The sequence below is a fragment of the Rhinolophus hipposideros genome (assembly GCF_964194185.1).
Source record: "Rhinolophus hipposideros genome assembly, chromosome: 3".
NCBI classification, from domain to species: Eukaryota; Metazoa; Chordata; class Mammalia; order Chiroptera; family Rhinolophidae; genus Rhinolophus; species Rhinolophus hipposideros.
Window position 1 is genome coordinate 12,539,128 of NC_138049.1, and position 11,735 is coordinate 12,550,862.

General features: G+C 33.8%; 1 protein-coding gene across 4 annotated transcripts in view; it reads left to right on the forward strand.

Annotated features, from left to right (window-relative positions):
* RGS17 (regulator of G protein signaling 17) overlaps positions 1–8,601 on the forward strand; it is a 90,607-nt gene extending 82,006 nt beyond the window's left edge. For all 4 annotated transcript variants that reach the window (XM_081030917.1, XM_081030920.1, XM_081030918.1 and 1 more), the window contains one exon: positions 7,561–8,601. In XM_081030917.1, coding sequence (XP_080887043.1) covers positions 7,561–7,749 — 189 coding nt within the window. In that variant the 3' untranslated portion in view covers positions 7,750–8,601. The remainder of the gene's footprint in view (positions 1–7,560) is intronic.
* Positions 8,602–11,735: the final 3,134 nt, after the last annotated feature.

Genomic DNA, 11,735 nt, shown 5'->3' on the forward strand with positions numbered 1-11,735 from the left:
GATCCCCAGATCACCTGTATGAGATTCACCAGGAGCATTTGTTTGAGAAGCAAATTCTTCAGGCCTACCCAGGACTTCTGAATCAGAATTTTTGGAAATAGAGCCCAGAAATCTGCATTTTTAACAAGCTTTCCACATACATATGAGTTTGAAAACCTCTGATATAGAGATGCAACAAAAATGCCATGTTTGTTGATGCTTATGAGACAATTTTTACAGACCGGAACAAGGAGCCTTTGTGACCCATTAATATTCTAGGGGAGAGATGGATAATGACAATTATTTGACTTATTCTAGTTTCCCTATTAACTGAAAGTGCAAGCTATTTCTCCCATTGCCAGAATATACCTAATAAGGCACATTTCAAGCAACCAAATACTTTTCCGTTAACTTAAAAAATTAGTTTGTTCCTGAGAAATGTTCCAGCTCCAAGAGTTAAAAGCATTGGGTGAGGGAGGGGTTAATAGTGTGCCCAGGCCTCTGGAGTGCCCAGTGACAGAATTCCAGAAGTGCTTACAAATGTTTGAATTTAGAGGTTCTTAGAATGCCTTCTCTTCTCCAACCACCTTCTTTTTGTTTTTCTGTCCCTCCTAAACCACTGTGATTTTTACCTGGGCATTTAAATGTCCTGACCTGGTCCTTTCTGCTCCCAGAATTTAGCATGCACACCCCTTTCTTAGTGCACGGACATTTATGAAGTGCCCTAGAAATAGGCTGTTCTCATCGGTGCCTCATCCAACACCTCACACTCCTTACCTTGAAATTTATGAAACAGACTAGTGTCAACTTTAGCAATCTCTGTGTTTAGAATTTTATATAAACTATTTTACCTCTAATGAGGTCTACCTAAGGAATTAAACATGTTTTATTAGGTTATGAATCCATCTATCCCCAAAATACATAATATGTACCATCTTAAAATGATGACTTCTATTTTAAAATAATGCTAGAAGAAAAAAATATTCCCATATTAAGAACATAAAGTTCCTTTATTTTACAGTTTCCATTTTCTAATTTTTAACTTTTTATGGGAAACACTTTCCCATTGTCCTCACAGCTCCTGATTTTCAGATGTCACTGATGGATGGAGCTTTGTAAAATACTTACTTTTCACAAAATTACTTCTTTGGGTCATAGATTAGTGCTATCATAGTTATTGATCGTTGAAATGTAAACTGTTGGGTTTTCATTCTTCTACAAAGGTAATGAAGTTTTGTTTTAGCCTAATTTCTTGACTTTGTTGAGTGTCACCCAACAGTCATTAAAATGTTATATCCTGATCAAGAACATAAACTTTACTAAATTAAATAGACAAATATTTAGTGTAATAACCATTTTTATTCTCTCCTGTATTTTTCTTATCGTCTACAATTAGGCCATTGCCTACTCTTTACTATCCTCAAAATACTACAAAGAAAGAGACAGACAGAGAGAAGTAAAATTCAAATTTTTATCATTATGCTACTTTTGTGCAGACTTGTAAATAACTCTTGATATAAAATCTAAATTATTGGACTGTATGAAGTGCCTTTGTTTAGCCAACTGATTGCTTTCCCATCAACATAGTAATTATATTTGATTATTGCTTAGCAGCAAAAACAAATGAACCAAAAGTAGGTATTTGTAACTATAAAAGGTGATTGCTAAAAGGTTATTTTAAGCCAAAGTATAGACATAGTTACTGTTGAACCATGTCAAATGACTTGACTCACTGATACACTCCCAATATGGCATGCACTTCATAGCTATCCCAGAGCCCTTTGCAATCTCTCATGTCTCACGGACTTTTCTGTGCAAAACTTGTCAATTTCTAGTCATCCTCAATAGGTTACTAACTGTCTGCTGATACTGAGTTATCACCCTTCAAATTTTGTTTTCCAACACTGGAGAGAACACCTGTCACCTGAAGAGTGCCCTGACTGTACAGTAGCAATAACACTGAACTCATATTCAGGTGCGCAGTCCTGGCTCTGCTTCAACTAATGGTGTGACTGGAGTTCAATTAGTTCACTTCTCTTGTCCTCAGTGTTCAGTTGATTTTACAGAAAAAAAAAAAAAAAAAAAAAAAAAAAAAAAAAAGGAGCACAGAGAGTAGTAAACTAAATCCACCATGGCCACTCTGAGGGACTTGTGCTACTATTTTGTTCTCCCCTCCAATGATATGGCGTATCAGGCATGGTCCTCCTTATTGCTGCACCCAGATTCCTCCCAAGTCTCTCTCAGCACAGGCAGTTGGGATCTTTTCCCATTTGGGGGCCAACGAATCAGGCCTTTCCATCTCTGAAATTCTATGACTGTTTCTACTTCAGTTACTTTTAAAGAACGTGAACATTTGAATAATTTATAAAATGGTCATGACCAAATAGCTAAAAATTGTCAGGATTTTATTCTGAACCAGAATCTCGTATTTCTTCACTCAACTTTCATTTTACCTTAATTAGGTTATCATGTTTCTCTTTGTTAAATATAGAGAAAGTCTACATTATTAAAATTATGTATGTGTACAAAGCTTATTTCCTTCATAAAGCCAGTGTGCTGAAAATTACATTCCATTATTTAAGAGTATGTTATATGCAGTTTTAATAATTTAAATATTATTTTATAAAATAGATGCTTGCAATCAGGAGGCAGTGTAACTTCCATTTCTTGGTATAGCATACCTTTTAAGAAGGGATAAGGCCAAATTTTAAATTTAAGAAAAATCTAAAAACAAATTAAAACTAGCATTTCTTTCAAAAGTACATTTTCTTTTTATGTGATGTCCTCAGGAGAAAAGAAACGGAGGGAATAAAGAGGAATTTAAGACTAATGGTAGCCTTTGCTGCACGTAGCAGATGCTGGTGGCAGCTTATATTTATTAAGTATTGAAAAGACAAACCCAACAAAATAAAGAACTTTACTAAAAAGTCTATTTAAAAGCATTGAGCTATTGAACAAAAACAATTATAAAGCCTGCAACAAATGTTAAGACTTATCTGAATTCACGGAAACTATGTGTATTCAGTCATCTACAAATTCCCTTGTGATGACATTGTCTGTAAACAGCTGTAATCCGGCCTTACCACGTACCATCCATATGACGTTAAGCAACGCACATCAGTGCTCTGTGGCCTCAGCTGCCTTGTTTCGTAGAATGATGGCAGGGGGAAAAGCTCTAAAACTCACTAAATCTAAGATTTTCAGGCTCTGCTGTACGGTGATTCTCACAGTAGTAAAAACTGCTTCTTCTGATTTTACCCTAAATTTCCAGTTGCCAGCTGGAAGAAAAAAAGAATAAACCTATTCAAACACTAGAATTATCTAAAAATAAGAATTATCTAAAAATATGTGATAGGCATGTGGATTCTGTGGATGTGTGTATATGCCTTTTCAAGAGAAACTGTGACTTTGGCACTTTCAATGATTTAAATTAGTTTTTCTAAATAGGACTCATTTGACCATAGTTTCTTAGATACATTTCTTTGTGCACGCATATTATTCAAAAAATACTTATTGAGTATTTCCTATGAGTCAGGTACTGGGCTAGATGTTAGGGACATGATAGTGAACAAAAAAAACAAAACAAAACAAAAATCACTGGACTATATAGAGCTTACATTTTAGGAAGACAGACAAATCATGTCAAAAACAAGCGAATAAAAATTGTGATAAACATTGTGATGGAAGTGGAGATTGAATGATGTAGTTTAGAATAGGGGTATCAGGTTAAGGTTACTCTAGAAAGGTAAAAATCAAGTTGATGCAAAGTCTAAAGACATTGGGCTTGATCAACAAGGTGCCATCATACTTATGATCAACTATTCTTACTATTACTTTACATTGGGCTTAAACTTTGTTGTTGACAAAATGGTTTTACATATATTATTGTGAGTCTCACAATAATCCTGTAGCCACTAGGACAGATGGCACCATTTTATAGCAAAGGAAACTTATTTTCCAAGTGGACATTACAATTACATCTGGTAAAGAGAGAACACAAGCCTAATAAGGTCTTCTGATTCTAAACGCAGTACTCTTCCGACTACAATATGCTGAATAGTTATTCCATTGTCTGGTGTTTTCTTCATGGCCTCACTATAGATTTCTGTGAATCCCACCTTAGAACTTGAAGCAAAATGAGAAATAGCATCCTTAACTGCACGATTGAATTCTCCCTCAGACAAGCAAGTTAAAATTTCCCATTGTTTGGACCCTACCAATAATACCGTTACTGTACTTTATCCTACCAAAGATCTTTGCTCCAAGAAATAAATTCCATCAATCAGTTTTATTTACAATTTATAACTATTTTCAGTAGAAATACACAAAATAATAAGACTAAAAGTGCACATGGTAAAATTTTATTAAAACTGACAGGAGAATCAGATATTCTTCATATCTATAACATTCAACATGAGAAAACCAAATTTACTAGTTAAAATTAAAAAGAACAAATTTAGTTAAAAATACAGCATAAGCTATAATTGCTAAAAATCAATACAGACTTAGAAAGGAAAAAGGAAAAATATTAATCAGAATTTTACACACATAAAATCCTAAATCAAGCAATTTTAGTAAAACTAAAAATAAAATGGAAAAAATGGGGGGGAAATTTAATAATGATAGGCAAAAAATTGGTCAAGGATTTAACTGACTTAAAGAAGGGCCTCTATGAAGGGGTGGGGGAAATGCTTTCAGTGAAAATTCATCATGTTCAGTGCAATTCTGCCATAAATGTCCACAAAGTTTCCATTGCATCTTGATAGCTAGGACAGAATGGCAGGGTCAAACGTTGGTGTGCTCTCTCTCAGAAATACTCACCTGTGTTAATGTTCTCCCCAACTGGATAGGAAACTTGGTAGATTAGTAAATGGTATACAACTCAGTTTGACCCAGCTTTTCCCAAGCCACACTAGCAAGATGTGTTTTCATTCTCCCCATTTTACCTCCACAGTCTTGTTGAATCTTGAGTTCTCAGTACATTTTCCTCCCAATGAGTTTGTGGAGTCTACAAGCCACTTGCTTTTCTTCTTCTCTGTCTCCTACTCCCTGTGGGAATGGAAGCTTCCAAAGTCACTTAAGCCTTTTTAAAGCTAGTTGTCAAATCTCAACACCACCAGTGTTTCCAACATAGCTAAAACTGCCAGTTAAATGCAGCCAAATCTATCGGTACTGTCTTGTGCCCTGTTCCACAGTAGTTCTTTTCTTTAAACTCTGTTAGTGCTGCACTGCAGCTCTCCCTCCCCGCACTTAGATGTGAGTCTGTGAGGACAAGGGAACAAATTTCCTTTGCTGCAGAACAACTCTTGTCTGTGCTACTCAACTTTGTCTTCCGTTAGGGTGAGTTCTTTACAGCAAACTCCCCAGTCCCTCCTGCATTGGAGCCCCAATAAGATGGCCTTATAAGCCATGTAGTCGTGCCTGAATCCTAGGGTGACATGGCTCCGGCCCATGCTGGAATCCACCCCCCCTCCCACTAACTTGTATTATAGGTGTTCCACAGTCGGAAGCACAAAGATGCCACAGGATAAAACTGTAGATTGTTATTAGACCCATGGGGTTTATCCTTGTTAACACTTCTTTTGACTGACCTACAACCTTTTCAAAAAACAACCAGATGTGAATGTAAACATTTTTTCAAATGGAAATAGCACGTGCCTTTTTATTACAGATTACTAAGTGTTGAATGGTACTACTTTTTCTATATTTCACTGCTGTTTTTAATTTGAAAAAAATGCAGGAATTTTACGAGACACACGGTATTTAACAATTCAAGATATTTAACAATTTATTTTATTTTTGTCTTAAACAACTAATATGACTCCAGCTACTGATAAACTGCTATGCTATATTTAATTATGCTATTATTTAAGAAATAAAGGACCTCTTTTGTTTATCACTAATCTAATGTTTCTTTCTCCATTGAAGCAAAAAGTTCACAAGTTTGAAAAGGAAACATTTATAAAAACAGTGGAGTGTGTTTGGTAAGACTTCCCCTTACCACAACACCACATTACAGAGCAAGATCAATCAGTTTAAACTTCAATCAACCTTTTCCTGTTGAGTAGAAACACAAATTATATTTTTAAATAGAAAGCTTAGGAAAAAACCTGTACTTTTTTATTATTTTGTTCTTGATGATGACCTTATATTGTAATAATACAGAGAACAAAACCTAAATGATCTAATTCCACAACATCTCTCTTTTTTTTTTTAAATTCCTGACCAAGAATAAATAGTTCAGCCAAGAGATTCATTTTTTTCTACACATACATTGGTCTAGCTAAACCACAGACATTTAGTCTGGATCACTGTTCCCTGAAAAATCCTCCTGTAGTAGCCATCTCCTGTGTGTATCAACCAACCCACTTCCATGTGGGCCATAGAGCTCAGAAAGCTGGGGACGTCAGATGGAATACGAGAGGCTTCCATTACTGGGACTGTTGCAGATCCCAGGCTTAATTTAAACATGAGTGGGAAAAGAAGCCAGAACCCAAAAGGTTTTTTTTGCAAAATGCTTATGAGGAAATGTTTAGATATAAATACGAAAGGTTTGTATAGACCTGAATACATCATCATGAGACATAGAACCATGGGTCAGGATGCCCCAGTCCTCGTTCAGTAGTGAAGACTGAGAAAACCAGTCAGGACTCAGTGATGGTTTGGCTCCTGGAAGGTATCACTAGCATGTCATTTCAGGGCAGAGCTTAGTTCCATTCCCCAAGCATGTCCTTACTGCTATTTATATTTCCCCACTTCCTTTACCACCATGCCCTACCAGATCCAACAGAATTGGCATTTAGCAAAGAAAAAAAAAACATAACTGCATCAGTTGCAGAATTTAATTTCTGTATACTTTTCAAACAACATCGTATTGATGAATGGGTATTCTGAATCCCTACTTACATTTCTCCTTTCAAAGATTCCACTTCAAATAACTGTTCTACATAATCTTTAGTACAGAGATCTTTGGATGTATTCCCAGAGAAGGACAATATAGTTTCCTATGCTTTGCCAGGTAGATGTAAGACATGAAGAACGCCTGCTGTGGTTTGGTCTATTAGGCCCTTCCATATTCCTGGTTTCCTACTTCTGACAGTGTAGGATTTGCTGGAATATGAAACTATCAAGAATCAGCATTTGATAAACATGTTGATTTTTGCTAGAGAACTACTTTCTGCCAGATTTTTACCTTGCTTCATCAAGAGGGTCACCCCAGCAATTATATAATGGTAGGAGGTAAATCTGTTACCTGGCCAGGGAATTCTCTGGTCCCTCAACAATGAATCGAAATTGTCGAAAACTCTGGAGTGAATGCATAAAAAAGATAAATCCAAATAAGCCAAGATATTTGTGAACTAAAATTCTGGTTTAAAAGACTGCTTGTTTTGTTTCTTTAATTCAACTTTTGAAGGAAAAAAGTGTGCAAGGCTATGTAGCTTTTGAAAAGAGAATCTCATGATTTTAGGTAGTTGGATTTATTCTTTGGGATTTCTCTTAAATGTCATGAACCTACAGTTACTTAATAGGGATCCTCTGAAAAAAATATTATTTAATGTATCTGCTCTTATTTCTTTTTAGGTCAGTCTCGATTCTCGAGTTAGAGAGGTGATCAATAGAAATCTGTTGGATCCTAATCCCCACATGTATGAAGATGCCCAACTGCAGATTTATACCTTAATGCACAGAGATTCTTTTCCAAGGTTTTTGAACTCTCAAATTTATAAGTCATTTGTTGAAAGTACTGCCAGCTCTACTTCTGAATCTTAATTTTAATTAAAAAATAAAATTCATTTTGGAGGGCTGAGATGGGAAATAAGAGAAGTTAAGTAACACCAGAAACTGGGTTCCTGGAGAACTACAGTTTAGCATTCCTCAGGCTACTGTGAAAACACAACCAACCATATGGTCTTTGTCTCCATTTTTATCAAGGTTATCCATGATTAAGTTTGGAGAAAATACCACAGAAAACAATGGATTGCCAAATTAAGTTTGTTTTATTCACCACTCATTCTATTTGCAAGCAAACTGTGTTTGTAGTCCTATGAACAGTCTCCTAGTATATCTCCAGAGACTGCATGTGCAAAGTAAAACTGCTTCATTTGCCACGTAGTTGTTGTAATAATTAATCCAATGGCATAACTTATATCTGTATTTAAGGACTCTTGTGCAATATGGTCTTATAGAAATAATTGCCAAAAAGTTGACTGTGGTTTGCATTTTTAATTATAACCTAAGACAGAAAAAGCCAATTTTTAAATTGTAACAATGGTATTCAACATGCTATATATACTGTGTTTAGTATACTAATTTTGAAGCCAATATTTCTGTACATGAAAAAAGAGCTACTTATCTCTGTTTGCTGGAAAATCCTATGGGGGATTCCTCTCGTTGTTCACTGCCAAAACTGTGGCATTTTCATTACAGAAGTTTGTTGTGTAAAAATAGTAAGACGAAAAGAGAAAAAAATAAGCACAAAATAATCTGAAGATATTCTATCTTAATGACAAATCAGAAAATGATATTGTTTTTAATTGTAACAGAAGAAAATGAATTTATGTATATATCACATGTCCAAACTGTAATTAATTTATTAAAAGACTGGCTCTCCAGTTCTCAAACAGTTGTGTAAAGTATGTACTTTAGTGAGAAAAAAATAGTAATAGGCTTGGTAACTTAGTTTTGGAATATAAAGAAAGGATTTAATAAAGGAATGCCTACATGTAGCATCATAAAACATTTTGATGAAAAGCATCTGTCCTGTGGCATATTTTCCTTGAAAGTGAAAGCCAATGCAAAGCTAAGTTTTTAACCAAGAAAAGTTTTATAATGGTTATGAAGAACATACTTCTCTACTTCAGACCTTAACTGTTTTCACATAGTATCTTAAGAACTACTTATTTTTAAACTATTCTCATCCACAATTGAAAGGCAGTGCAGTGCTCAAATCTTCCAGCTGCCATATTATTTTTTATAAGTACCACTAAATCTTTAAGACAAAATACTTGCCTGGCATTGGCATGTACTTTTGACATTCAAGAAAACAGTATCCTATCGTGCAAACACACAAAAAAGTCAGTGTCATATTTATATCAAAGTGTTACATTTGAATATTAATATCCCCTGGAGGCTATTTTTTTAATCTTAATCTTAATAAATATAATATTGAATAACCTAAAATGGAAATTTTAAAAATGTTTATATCCACTGAGAATACTGGCCTTATATTAAGGATGATATTAAAATTATAGGTTTTCTTTCTCATTTTTTAACTACCTCTCATTTTTTAATTTATTAAACATTAAATAAACAAGTTTGGGGTTTTCTTTTATAAATTTATTTTACTTGAAAGGTTGACATCGTAAGTTTCTTTTTCCATAAACTTAAAACATTTTAAGGATTGTTTTTTAAGTGAATTTGATTTTCTAATTTGTATAAAATTCAGGAGATATGATTAAAAGGGCTATTATCTATTCCCTATGCAAATATTTTAACTGTTGCAGTGTTTGACAAAATGGGATTTTAAAAAAAGTTTGCAGAGTAGAAAACAAAATGTTCTGTTTACACTGGCGTTGCTGACTATCCTATCATAATCAGCACTTTTAAATACATTATTTATGAAAATATACTGAACATACAGGATAGAAAATATTTATAATAATTTCTTTTAACAAATGCCTGTTTTTGTCTGAAAGTGTTAGTGTGTTAAGAAATACATTATCCCTGTCAATTAGATATTTACTATTTGAATAATAGTTTTCAGTAATATGTTGAAAAAGGATAGCTATGAAGATGTTTACAAAAAGTCATTATTTTTTTTTCCTAAAGAGTGAAGAAAAACTAAAAGAATCATCACTTCTATTGTGAAGTTATTGTGTTCCTGAATTATTTAATTTTTTTTTGATTAGAATGGAGTTTATTATGCTACTATGATGTATACACCTATATGTTGTAATATCATACTTGTTGCTGTGTTGGAAGCACAATAAATTGGTGCACATGACTAGAAAATATGTAATATACTATGACACACCGCATGCATCAATCTTTTTCAGTGTAGACTTTATATTCTTGTTACTATATATGATGGTGACCTGCTAGTCATAAGTTATCTTTATAAGATACTTTGGACTATTAGATGAATTGTCTGTTTGACAATACTTTTAATATTGTATTTTACCAAATGTAAAAGATAAGGGCCTTATAAAGAGTCCTAATCTCTAACCTGGGCATTTGTAGAACACAGATTTTGAAGTTAGTATATCCTTTTGAAACCTGATTAGGAAGTTGTACTGAGTGATTCTAGAGCAGATTTACACATTAGATGTTGGTAACTATGCTATGTGAACATTCTGTGCTAAATTCCTATTTCAGAGGGAGGAGAGGGTTTCTCACTTAAAAATGTTTAAATTTTCTGTATATTTGCATCTTTACCAATTTTTAAAGTATGGCATAATTCCTTCAGTTTTAATTTCAGAGCTATAACAAACAACAACAAAAACCCCTCAAATGGTGTCTATGCTACCATTCCAAGAGCACAATATTTGTTTGGGTAGAATTAGATTTTTCCTAGTGAGTAAATTCCTCCTTGAGGAAAAATTAGCACTTTAGAAGGTATACATACTTTGTGTTTCAGATTGCCAAGGTATCTTTGTATACTAGTATTAGAATCTGCTAATGCACACAGAAAGAGGTTAAAGCTCTTTCTATAGTGTCTAACTTCAGATATATCTATAATGGAAAGAGGAGGATATAGATTATATATAAACATATAGAAATAAATTAGAGAGCCAGATTTCTTCACAGATGGTTCTTGTACATAGATCACAATAATAATGGATGAATGACACTTCTTTTACTCTGGATAATTGTTATTATGTTACCCAAGGTAACACAGATGTGCCCAGTGTTACAGGGCAGCTCTAAGCACAGTAGGTGCACTGGCATATGAACAATAGCAAAACACAATTTTGATATTAATGTTATGAAGTGCAAAAATCAAGACCATAATGTGGTCTCTCTTTCTTTTTATTTAAATCTTAAAATCTGTACATAGGATGACCAGTTCTGATATTTGGTCATGGTGCATGGAGTGTTTATTAGTATCTTCAATGCTGCCTATGGTCTAATTTACAGAATGAAATGTGTGTTATCAATCATACTTTTACCTGATAGTTCAGTTTTGCAAAAGGACTATAGAAATAGGTAAACAATGTTTACTAGGGGCAAAAATACATTTCCACCCCATTAAGCTGATTTAAAATAATACCAGATTCTTAATTTTGAATTTATCTATATTTCTGTAAACTTTTACCTTATATTGAAAAAATGTCACATTGTAATTTTGACAAATTATACTTGTGGAAATACAATATGTCAGATGCATCGAGGAATAAGTAGTCAAGGAAAAAACTTAAAATACAATCAGAAAATAAGAACTCTTCTAAAAGCCACCTAAAATTTCTGAGATCTAAAACACCTATAAATAGAATCCTATCAAATATGAATTTTTAAAACTTTGAGCTGGATACACTGGCAAATTTTCTGAAAGGTGGTAAAGACATTTCCAGAAAATTTCCCTGCCTGTGTATTTATATTGACAGTCACGACAATTAATTTTCAAAGTATGTTTTTACAAACACATTTTCACGCTCTTTCATTTCTTTACGAATTCGTGACCAATATAAAATACTTGTTCTCCTGGGAAAAGAGTGTTCAATCTAAAAATTTTAGCTATTCCTCACTTGATACAACTG